The following is a 12,505-nucleotide window of genomic DNA, read 5'->3' on the forward strand; positions in this document are numbered from 1 at the left end:
AAATATTTGTAAATGTGAGTGGTCATATTGAAGCTTGGTTTGGGGGAAAAAAAGTCGATCCAATCAAAATCGCAATTTCTGTTCGAAAAATCACAATTTCAATATTTTCTTGGAAGCAATTTTGGAGGGGTCAAATCCTCCTGTATGTGAAAGAAAATTTCAATGAAGAATGTATAAACATTTTTTTAAAAAAGGGAAGCGGTCAGTAAATGTGAAGGATCCACTTGGGCGTTGGGTCCAGCATAGATTTTGTTGTCTGTGTGAGATATTCCTTACCTGCTTGAGGATGTTCTGCTCCCTCATTAGCTTCTGCCTCTCGCGGTTGGCTTTGGTCATGGTGACATCCAATACTGGCTGGCCGCTGTTGACGGCGTCTGCCACGAAAAAGACCACGTCCTCCAGCAGCTTGATAGCAAAGCTGTCAAAAAAAAAAAGGTGAGCATGTAGATAGAACATTCTCATGCACCATCCACGCCGCAAGAGTCTCACCGGCGGTCGTTTTGGCTGATGAAGCCCTTACTGAACTGGTCCACCACCGTGCTCAACATGGCGCTCGCGTCATTGGCAAAATCTAGATCCCGAATCTCCATCACGGGAACCGAGACGATGGCGAATGCCTCCTTGTCCTCTTTGGTGGGGCATGTTCCTAACTGTGAGGAGGACAATGTCAACCTTCTACACCAAGGGGAGGCAAACGTTTGTGTTGAAGGGCTTCATTTGATTTTAACTGGAAACAGACAGGTGCAAAATATGTAGAATTGTTCATTTTTACATTTGGATTGTCCTGTTGGGGGTCGCCAAAGCCCATTATCTTTCTTCATCTTCGACATCATCAATGTCAAGTCTTACCTCACTACATCTATCAACTATCTCTCGTGTCTTCCTCGAGCTCTCTTGCCTGGCAGCTCCATCCTCAACATCCTTCTAACAATATTAGGGATGCACTACATGAGGAGCAGTGGTTTGGATAATGGATAGATGGATCAATGAATACCTAGCGGACAAATACAGTACCTGTAACTATCGGACCGATATGGGGTCAACAAAGATGTCATGTTCCGCTCTGTTTTGGTTTTGTTTATGCTTCAGCACTAGCTGAAGTGTGGAATGTAACCCTTGAGCGGATTATTGCTCTTTGTTCGCTGCTGTTGCCCAAGTGCTAATTTTCTGGACCTGTTGCTCTTGTTCCTAGTCGCTCTCCTTGTTGTAGTAGAATTTTGGTTTGTGAGTCTTTGTTAGTTAGTTGAATATTTCCTTTGTTTCGTGTGATTGGACTAACCTAATTTCTGTATTTCTCTGTGATAAATCTTTCCTTGCAATTGGCAAGCGCTTTCTGTTATTGTTTTGTTTTCTTGGCTTTTTGTCGACAGCGATTTTTGTTGACTACTTGGTCGGTCGGTCTCTCGCTTTTCTTTACTTTAAACCTAATTTGTTATCACCAATTATCTGAGTCTGCATTTGTCGGATCCACCCTCCATGCGGTCTGAGGTCAGATCCTTGTCAGAAGTCACATTCATCAGTCAGATATCAACAAAACCGGACCGATAACAAATGCCGCCTCAAATACTGTACACCAACATTGGTCTGGTTACTGGTACTTTCTGTTGCATACAAATTCTCAATTCCAATTAAAAAGAAACACAAAACTGCTGAACTGCAAACTAGGTGCAAGAATCTTTTTGTGCAGATTTTCACAAAAATCAACTCAAAGATTTTAATACACTACCATTTTTCTATATTGCATTTGTTCTCATCCCCAAATTTATAGGCTGGCTCACTCATCTATGTGAACACAGTGCAGTAAAGTTGGTCCCTAATGCATCCCTTCGGAAAGGTGAGTCCATCACAACAACCATTTGTCCAATTGCATGTTTGTAACACTGTTCAGCGTTGAATACATATTTTATTTTTATTTTTTTAAAGACCGATAATTATCAACCCGTTATTGGGAATAATTGATATCACTTGTCCAACATCAGTAAATTAGGCCAATATTGAAAATGGTGTAAAATAACCAGGTGTCTGGTTATTGCTACTTTAAGAATCGAAGCCTCTTGATTACATAGTAGTTAATGTGGAGTCGCTGTGTACGACTTCAGAAGGAACAGTGAGTCAATTGTGAATACCGCTTGAGTTTTCCCCAGAGCAGTTTATTTGAAACAGGGTCCTAGGCCGCTCCCAAGTTTCAAAATGTGGCCTATGGAAAAAAGTATCAGAAGGGTTCCAGGGAGAGGGCATAGAGCTTCCCAGTGTAAAACTGGCAGCAAAACTCTATGCACCCAAAAGGAGCACAAAAGCCACTGTTGATCTTCAGAACACCCTTAATGTCCCCATACGATACCTGAATTTTAGTAATGAGACTGGTGCTGACCCCAAACCCCGCCATGGTTTCCCAGCTGCAGTTCAGTGGGAAGCCAACAAGCAAACAAGAGGTGGTTCAAATCCCGGCTCCGACTGTCCATTGTCACAGTGTCTTTGGGAGAGACACTGAACCCTAATTTGTTCCCTTTGAGCCTGGCAGCACGATGCAAGGCAGCAGCTGCCTGTTGATGTGTGAACGTGTGCATGAATGGGCCTCTGGGCACCATGATGTTGTGGATAAAATGTTATGTCAGTGGACAATTTACCATTTTCCTATTCATGATCTAATGGGACTAAGCTAAAATGTGCAATCATAGAACACCTTATGGAAAAGCACAATGCAACAGCAATCCTCCTGCAAGAAACCCACTCACTGGATCATTCCAAACTCAAGATCTCTGGTTACAACCTGGCTGCTTGCACCAACAGCAGCATACATGGAATAGCCGCTTTTGTGAAGAACTCTGCCACCTGGAACCCTATCAACTCATCACAAAGTGACGGTGAAGTGGAATAGACGGCAATGGAAATTGAAGGCACCACCGTAGTCAATGTGTACAAACCACCAAGCACAAAACTGCAAGGCAATTCCATCCCTGCCTTTGCCTCTCCTTGCATATATAGCGGAGATTTCAATTCCCATAGCACCACATGGGGCTACCAAACCACTAATCCAGATGGTGAAACACCTGAAAGCTGGGCCTCGGCCGCTGGCTTGCAACTGCTCTACGATCCAAAACAACCGGACAGCTTCCACTCCAGAAGATGGAACACAACAACTAACCCGGACTTGGCTTTTGCCAACATTAATGGACCCATTCCAGAGCGGTTGATCCTCAGTCCGTTTCCCAAGTCACAGCATAGACCATCACTCATCCAATCAGGCCAACACCAAGCAAAGCTGTGAAGAGATGGAACTTTCGAAAAGCCAACTGGCCTAAATTCAGGCGCTTAGCTGATAACAATATCTGTCACCTACCAGACCCAACATCAGCAGACCTGAATACGTCTTATATGTCGTTCTGTAAAGCCCTATACAAAGCCGCAAAAAGAACAATCCCACGCGGTTACCGTCACCAACTCATACCAACATGGGACGAGGAGTGTGACAGCCACTACAAAGACTTCCTGTCTGCCGCAACCAGTGAAGAAGCAACCAAGACTTCCACCGACCTAGTGCAATGCCTCGACGCGAACCGTAAGAAACGTTGGGAAGACACGGTCCAAAGCATAGACTTCACTCACTCCAGCAGAGTAGCTTGGAAGACCTTCAATCGCCTCACAGGACGCAGCTCTCAACCCAAACGCTGCCCTGTCACTGCCAACTCGATTGCACATCAGCTATTAGCTAATGGAAAGTATAAAGAGGCTGACAAAGTCCATGACCTCCGAGTGAAACAAGAATGCACCAGATTATGGAATGCTCCAAGCGTTGATAGCTTCCTCTCAGCTCCCTTTTCCACCAAAGAGCTAACCTCTGTCATCAAACAGATCAAGACTGGCAAAGCTCAGGGCCCTGATAATATTCCATCTGAGTTCTTGAAATACTGTGGCCCAAAATGCATGAACTGGCTATGCAAATACCTCTCAGCCTGTATGAAGCACCAGTCTATACCGAAGATCTGGCGGAAAGCTACTGTGGTTTCCCTGCTGAAACCACATAAACCTCCCGATGACCCAAGGAGCTACTGCCCTATCTCACTGCTATGTGTTCCGTATAAGATCTTGGAACGACCTCTCCTGACCAGACTTAACTCAGTGGTTGACCCCCAGCTGCCTAAAGAACAAGCTGGCTTCCGACATGGACACTCTACCACCCAGCAAATAATCAAGCTGACCAGTACTATTGAAGATAGCTTCGAGAAGGGAAACAAGGCTGGAGTTATCTTGGTTGACCCAACTGCGGCATATGACACTGTATGGCATCAAGGCCTGATACTGAAGCTTCTCCAGATGATTCCGGACAAGCAAATGGTTCGCTTCCTGAGCAATATTCTCGAAGCTTTGTGCTAAAGACCAGCGACGGACAACGCAGCCGACCCCGCCGCTTGAGAAATGGAGTACCACAGGGATCATGCCTCTCGCCTATGCTCTTTAACATCTATATCAGCAATATGCCCAAAACCAAGTCTCATCAAGATGGATATGCTGACGATCTTGCACTATGCTACTCCCACAAAAGCTGGCGCATGGTGGAAAAATCACTAACTGCTGATATGGCACTGATATCGGAATACCTGAGAACGTGGAGACTTAAATTGAGCTTGGCAAAGACTACCACCACACCTTTCCACCTAAACAACATGGAATCCAAGCGCCAACTCACTGTCTACCTGCATGGGACTCCACTCCCACATAATCCATCCCCCACGTACCTAGGAGTGAAGCTCGACCGACAGCTCACATATAAACAGCATATAGATGCTCTTCGTGCCAAAGTAACAGCTCGAATAAATCTGCTGAGACGCCTAGCTGGCTCATCCTGGGGTGCAAGCACTCACACACTCCGTACAAGTGCTCTTGCGCTTACTTACAGCACAGCTGAATACGCAACACCAGCGTGGTGCCGAAGTACCCATTCAAAGAAGATTGATGTTGCCCTCAACGACACCATGAGGATAATCACCGGATGTCTGCGTCCCACCCCCACGGAGTTCCTACCAGTATTGGCAGGCATTGCCCCAGCCAGCTTACGTAGAGAAAAAGCTACCCACTGCCTTGCTCAACATGCTGTGCTGGACAAAAACCATGCCCTAAACCAGTTGATCGCCGAGGTACAACCTGGAAAGCGCCAAAGGCTAATATCTCGCCACCCTTTTCCTCATCATGCTGCAGAACTTCATGATTCCAACTTTAACATCCTGGAAGTGTGGAGAAGTAGTTGGGATAAAACTGCAAGACCCAACCAGTTCATGGTCCAACCCAACACCAAACCCCCACCTGGCTCAACGCTACCCCGGAAAGTCTGGGTACGACTCAACCGCCTAAGAACTGGGGTAGGCCATTTCAACGACAACATGTTCCGATGGGGTCTCATCGAATCACCATTCTGCGACTGTGGACCAGAACTCCAAACTGCAGAACATCTCCTCTACTACTGTCCCATTCATCGACCACCAGATGGCAACTTGAACCTCACAGCACCTAATGACTCTACTGTCCAATGGCTGCAACGTCTGGACATTTAACACCGCAAAGCTGTCCTCAAATGCGAGAGAGAGAGAGAGACTAAGCCAGTGTTAAAACCCAGTAAAAGGGAAACATTCAAGACATCTCAAATTCGATAGATGTTTTCCACCATTGATCTGGTGGGGATAATATGTCTAGTCCCAATGAATAACTCATTTGAGAGCTCAACTCTCGCGGGTGATCAAGGTCTCGAGAGGATATCAAGTCCATGCAGCAAAGCACACAGGGGGTAAACAAGTCTTTTAACATTAGGAGTTGATTTTTATACTTGCAGGCAGTTGTTCTAAATTAATTCCAAGCCTCGTATTATGTCAAACTCTGACAGCGGGAAATGAACCTCAATTACTAAAGACTCGAAGAATGAAATTAACTCCAGCAAATAAAATGTATGTGATATTTTTCTGGCGTCACAACATATTTCCTTCTTGCTTTATCTACGTGCTTGCTTTGAATCTGTTCAGCTGTCAAGAAAAGAGTGACGAACCAACCATGAGTCTGATGGGTCTCTCCTCGTCAACGTCTATGGGGACATTTGTGCTCTGGATCCACGTGTTGGTGCAGAGATGCCTCAGGCGAACATATGAGTTCCTGGAAGTGGACATTCATTTTACTGTCTCCATTAAAAGCGCTGGTGTTTTACTCTCAAAGTCAGGCAGGATGTGGCTGGTACCGCGGAACGAAGGAGTCGGTCTTCTGTAAAGTGGTGGGATCCAGCTCATAGAGCGAGGCAATGTCATTGCCATGTGTCATGGCCACCAGCTTATACTTGATCCTCTCGCCATGCAAACGCTTGCTGTTGCGACTGCTTTCCATCTGCACAAAGTCGCAAAGGTAGGCTGAGGGTCCTTCAAGAGTCCACTATGTCTCCAACTCACCAAGGAGGACATCTCCGCACTGTCACCTCGGTAAGTGGGATTCTCCTGTACGGACAAGAGAAAGAAAAAAAAAACGTAAATCTTTGACATTGTGTTGACTTCTGTCAATTTTTTTCTAGAATATTTATGCATTTATGTATTTTATGTCTATATATATATATATATATATATATAGAGAGAGAGAGAGAGAGAGAGAGAGAGAGAGAGAGAGAGAGAGAGAGAGACAGAGACAGAGAGAGACAGAGAGAGCCTACAGTAGACACAACGATTTAATTTTTCAACAAATCCGATACAATAAAATATCCCAAATAAATTACAATAAAAGATCCAGGAATGACTCACACACTCAAACCTTATACGTGCATTGCATTGGCCTGTGATTTTTGTTGATTTCTGAAACATTTTCCTACAGGAATTCAAATCACGTCACAATCACATTTGATCTCTGTTTGCAATGTGTTGACAACGGACAAGTCTATAGCAATGCTAAATTTGGCATTCTTCCATTTTAATACAAATGATGTAACACATCTTAACATGTTTAATCTAAAACTACCTTCCAGCTCGCAATGCTAACATTATAACAAGCAATTGTCTGTAACAAACACGTTACCTTACAGCTGAGCAATGCAGCACATTACTGTCTTTGAAACAGGGGACAAGGGTTCACATCCCAGTCATGACACTAACATCCTAATATGTATATTTGACCCAGATTCAAAGTGACTGCCTGTGCCAAAACTATGCCAAACACACAATTACTGTGGCGACATTACAGCAAAGTGTGCCCCTGTGGACAAACTCACTGCCTGTGTCAACCAGCACCAGGAGAGGGTGGCAATCAACTGTGCAAAAGGTCAGGATCGGTTCAGATAAGTGTACAATTGACTTACAGGATGAGGCCTATAAATGTCCATGTGAATGGCGTTCAGTGAAATCAACCTTTTTTTTTTTAAGTCGACATGTTCGACTGTTTCCCAGCCGTAGTTACCTCTGCTGCCAGGTAGTTTCCAGTGGCAAGGTGTTTGAAGCGATACAAACTGTTCCAGTGTCCTGCCCCTCCGCGGCATGGATCATGATGGACAACCTGGACGAACAATTAAGATAAAATAAGATCATCTTTATTTGTCCCACACTGGGGAAATTTGCAGTCTACGGCGGGGGGGTTGGAAATAGACACACGGGAAGAGGAAATATCTCTCACCTCTTCGAGTAACACAGCAGTACTATCTGACTTAATGAGTTAACAGGGAGTACTTTTGACACCAAGTTCATTTTCCTACCTCAACCTCCCACAGCGCATTGGAGCTGGTCGCCGATGTGGCCGATTGTCTCAAGGTTGTGCGCAGGAAAACATGAAGTTTATTCTTGTACTCGTCGCATGTCAGAAACTTCTCCTGCTCAGCATGAAACAAACGCACCACGTCGCCCTGAGGGAAAGAACAGTGTCCTGTCAAAATGTTCAGCAGCTTTGTCCACACTTTGCATCATGCTGATATCTGAATTTGCTCAATTGCGGCCACCCTTGAGCCACTTTTCCGTTCACACCAAACAACACCACAACACTCTGCTTGGTCCGGCACCATACCACACGGCCTCCGTTGCTTTTCCATGACAACAGGCACTGAACAAGGGCCCAGTGAAAAGTGGGAGAAATTGGGGATCAAGGTGTGAACTGCACAGATGCTTTTAAATTTCGATGAAAAATCAATTTCTGGGTGTAGGCCAGCGAGACAACGCTGCCCGTGGTCAGGACCAAAATACAGTGCAGTGATCCCTCGCTACTTTGCGGTTCGTTTATCGTTCATCGCGGATTTTTTTCAAACATTCATCTTTTTTTTTTTTTTTTTTTTTGAAGTCCGCAAAAATCAGTGTCTAACGAGGTGTTCACACGGCACACATTTGCTCCGGCGCTGCACCGATGTATTTTGTTGCGACATATTTTGCACCGCAGCAAATTGTGTGGAGCGTTCACACGTACAAAGCCGCTGAGCGTGTCTGCACCGGCACAGCGTCGGTGCAGCCCCACTTGCGTTCACACGGCAGTTTCTGCAGCGGAGCAAAACGACAGAAAACAAATGAGCTGTCGTGTTGGTTCTTTTTAAAACGTATACACAACTCAAGCGACTACTGGACAGGCACGTCCTTCTCCTTCTCGGTCTCCGTGCCTTCTGCTCGAGAGTGACCGCCCCCGAAAACGTAAATCAACGATGACTTCAATGACACTCAGAAAAGCAAACACGTAATGCGCCAAACAGAAAATCAAGAGAGGAAATCACAAAATAAATTATATGGGGGACGGGGGTTGTGAACACACAACAAAGGAACAAACTACACAAACAACTCCGAGACAGTCCAGTCTCCTACAAAAGGAAAGATGTTACCAGCCAAGTCTTGTGTCATTATTAAACAAACACATGACGGAAGTCCGACAGAGCACGAAAGCACCGCATTCTCGCCGTACGTAAACTCTTCACAAGCATTTGCTCTGGAGCAAATTTAACCCCCCAGTTGTGTTCACACGTGCAGATTTACACCGGTGCTCCTTCGCAAACGAGCATTTGCTCTGGAGCAAATTTTTAAACCACCTCCCTGAGGTGGATCAAATTTGGTCCGGTGTAAGCTGTTTTCCGGGGCTACGCCGGTGCTAATTTGCACGTGTGAACGCTCTACTGGGGCAGCCCCGGCGTAGCACCGGACCAAATCTTGCCGTGTGAACACCCCTAAAGTGTTGTTTACTATGCTTGCTAGTGTGTGCGCACTCTGCTCAAGCGTGGAAGGTCCACGTGGTGCACGTGTGTGTGTGTGTGTGCGTGCACGAATGGGCACGCAGGTGAGTGTATGTGTTGCTGAGAGAAAGAGAGAGAGAGAGAGACAGAGACAGAGAGAGAGAGAGAGAGAGAGAGACAGAGAGAGAGAGAGAAGAGGCTTATAAGAACAAAAGCAGGTCTCTTTCATCCTTAATTGTCTTAATTGACTAATCATAAACACGTCTGCTGCACAAGCTGAATCGCTGGCGTGTGTGTGTGTGTGTGTGTGTGTGCGCGCTCTGCTCAAGCGCAAGGGCCCACGTGGGGCAATATTGTTTTATATATGTTAATTGGTCGGTACTTCGCGGATTTTCGTTTATCGCGTGGTTTTGGTCCCCATTAACCGCGATGAACGAGGGATTACTGGATTGGCTTGTCGTCCTGCGGCATCCGAAGTCCGCCGGTGGCATTCGATAGTCACCATCCACGGCAGGGGTTATGACCGTCAGGCCATGGGCGCAACGAGGCTCCACTCTGGGGCTGGAGACCTCTCATTCATGTGAACTGGGCCCAGCGAGCGGTGCATGCGCTCATGAAAATCTCTACCCCAAGCTTCAATATTTCATCAATTTGTACATATGATGTTGTAAATATGGTTAAGTGTTGTAAACCACAATTATGTTTACTGTATATTCTGTGAATTTATGACCTTGGCAAGAGCTGGCGAGCGGTTCTGCCACCGCGTTGCATCACATCTATGTCAATTTTTACACAGTGGCCTGAAACATGATTGCTTTGGCCACTGGGAACATAATGTAAACATAGCATTAGCTATCAATTGAGTCTTACAACCAGTCAATTATTATTCTATAGGAACACATATGAAGAGACAATGGCTTGACAACACCCCCCCAAAAAAAAAAATCAGACGATCGTTCTAATATACAAGTGTGAATTTCATGAGTAGAGATACATTAGGTGGCGTTAATATATTCTCTCTCGGAGTACATGTGAAGCAAAATCATAAATATTTAAATGATCATTCTAATATTGTGTATATAATTTTTATGACAATCAAACACGTTTTTCGGAGACTAAGAGCTTTTCGATAAAAATTTTAGTCTGTGCTTTTTGAAGGCTGGCCTGCTGCTTTTGCCAACCACTGCCGTTGTAATTTTTTTTTCTTTCCAGAGGGAAGAACATGAAACCTGATATGGTGAGGAGCAGACGCATCACCACATCTCAGTCTTTCGGGGAGCATATGAAATGCAAAGCAATTAGTATTACCCGATAAACAACGAATGCATGCGTGTCTTGAATGCAACACTGCAATTTCGACAGATTCTTTGACATACAGTCTTACTAATCACATCTGGCTTCAGACAGGACCTCTCACAATTTACAATGTTTCTCAATGAACTAAAAATGTGTTTGTTTCACGTGGTGTACGACGTCACGATGTTGAATTAAGTTAGCATGAAAAGTACAACACTTGATTTCCTTACTTCCAAGTCACTCTTTTTCTTTTCATTTAAAATACCTCCAAATAATGATGAATGATTTATGAGTTGGCACGGTGTTTAACTGGTTAATACGTCCGCCTCACAGTGCTGGTTCGATTTCAACCCATTTTTAATATGCTAATATTTATATTTTATATTTGTGTTTCTTTATATAATTTTTGTCTTCTACTTTCTCCCTTTCATAATTTTGCTGGGGCGGCCCGGTAGTCCAGTGGTTAGCACGTCGGCTTCACAGTGCAGAGATACCGGGTTCGATTACAGCTCCGGCCTCCCTCTGTGGAGTTTGCATGTTCTCCCCGTGCCTGCGTGGGTTTTTCTGGGTACTCTAGTTTCCTCCCACATTCCAAAAAGATGCATGACAGGCTAATGGAAGACTCAAAATTGTCCCTAGGTGTGATTGTGAACATGAATGGTTGTTCGCCTATGTGTGCCCTGCGATTGACTGGCAACCAGTTCAGGTTGTACCCCACCTCCTGCCCGAAGACAGCAGGGATATGTTCTAGCATGCCGGCGACCCTTATGAGGATAAGCGGATTAGAAAATGGATGGATGGAGTTATGAGTTATATTTTTTTACTCCGGACCTTGGATTTGTCATCAGCTAGCTTCAGCTGACATGCCACGGTAAGCATGAAATGAGGTTTGTGATTGGTTGGCCTTAGTGTTGCATTCACATTGAGTTGATGCAATTTCAAGCAGGGAAAACCTATATTGTTGATTGTAAGATATGAATATTTTGAATGTTCATATCTTCATCTAGTGGAACGATAAATCGTTCAGCCACACAACAAATATGACTAGCTGCAGTTTAAGACTAGGAGGACTGGGGTTTTGTAACACCTCCTATAAGGTCCAGAGGACAGCCAAATGTATGTGTGGTTTAAAATGAATGACTCAATGGCCTACAATTAGCCATGTTCGTTTTTGGCCTTGTCGCTTTTGATGATATGCTGAACTATAGATGATGAAATGCCTAAATTCCTTGCAAAAGTACGTTGAGGAAATTTTTCCTCTATTGGACTATTTTCTCACGCCTCGCCTCATCTGTGCTTGTGAAAGGCTCAGCAATTCGGGAAATTCCTTATCCATATCATTTTTTTAAGGGAACCCGATGCCTCTGATATTTTTTATTTGCACTATTATTTTTTATAAATGCTACTTAATTGAACGATGGACAATTAATTGTCAGTGGTCTGTTGCTTTACATTCTCACTACCTGCCCTCTGATTGACAGCCATATGCTTGTCACTTGAAAAGAAAAAGGTAGTGTTCTGTGTTTGTGTTTAACATTCCAATAGTTGGGGTGGAAAAAAAGTAACAGCATTTTCAAACACTGCAACCAGGATGATCGCTCTTGCCTTGTTTGCTTACGTAGCTAAGACCCACTTTTGTAGAATAACATTCAAGATTTATGCAGAGTGTGCATTTACTCGCCAAATTTTAGATTTTGAAAACTGAAACAAAAAATAGTTCCAGGCCAATCACATTAACTATCCTTTCCTTTTAAATAAATAAATTAAAAACAAATAAAATGTTATCATTGCATTTAACAGGGTGCGCTGCAACGAAGAATGCAGGACCAGTGTGCTGCCCTCTGACTGGTCTGTCGGCATATTGGGAGTGTGGCTTCATGAAAGGCAAACTGCGGTTGGCGATGTGACTCACGCCTTTGAGCACTTCGTCCCTGTGGTCACTGAACATCATGAACAAGTTGACCTTCCAGCTGGTGTTGCAGTTGACAGAGTTGACCTGCAGAAGGTGCGCACACACACGCACAAATATATATACGGAGTCAGAGGTGGATGTGC

General features: G+C 44.5%; 1 protein-coding gene across 2 annotated transcripts in view; it reads right to left on the bottom strand.

Moving 5' to 3' along the window:
* The window catches only part of itpr3 (inositol 1,4,5-trisphosphate receptor, type 3), a 191,980-nt gene that overhangs the window by 119,382 nt on the left and 60,093 nt on the right, over window positions 1-12,505 (bottom strand). For both annotated transcript variants that reach the window (XM_086127490.1, XM_086127481.1), the window contains exons 7-14: window positions 12,363-12,446; window positions 7,709-7,855; window positions 7,417-7,512; window positions 6,426-6,470; window positions 6,221-6,363; window positions 6,039-6,138; window positions 490-650; window positions 277-418 (exon numbers count right to left, since the gene is read on the bottom strand). In XM_086127490.1, coding sequence (XP_085983616.1) covers window positions 277-418; window positions 490-650; window positions 6,039-6,138; window positions 6,221-6,363; window positions 6,426-6,470; window positions 7,417-7,512; window positions 7,709-7,855; window positions 12,363-12,446 — 918 coding nt within the window. The remainder of the gene's footprint in view (window positions 1-276; window positions 419-489; window positions 651-6,038; window positions 6,139-6,220; window positions 6,364-6,425; window positions 6,471-7,416; window positions 7,513-7,708; window positions 7,856-12,362; window positions 12,447-12,505) is intronic.

This window comes from Hippocampus guttulatus, chromosome 1 (genome assembly GCF_054856545.1).
Source record: "Hippocampus guttulatus isolate MCC_2025c chromosome 1, RoL_Hgut_1.0, whole genome shotgun sequence".
NCBI classification, from domain to species: Eukaryota; Metazoa; Chordata; class Actinopteri; order Syngnathiformes; family Syngnathidae; genus Hippocampus; species Hippocampus guttulatus.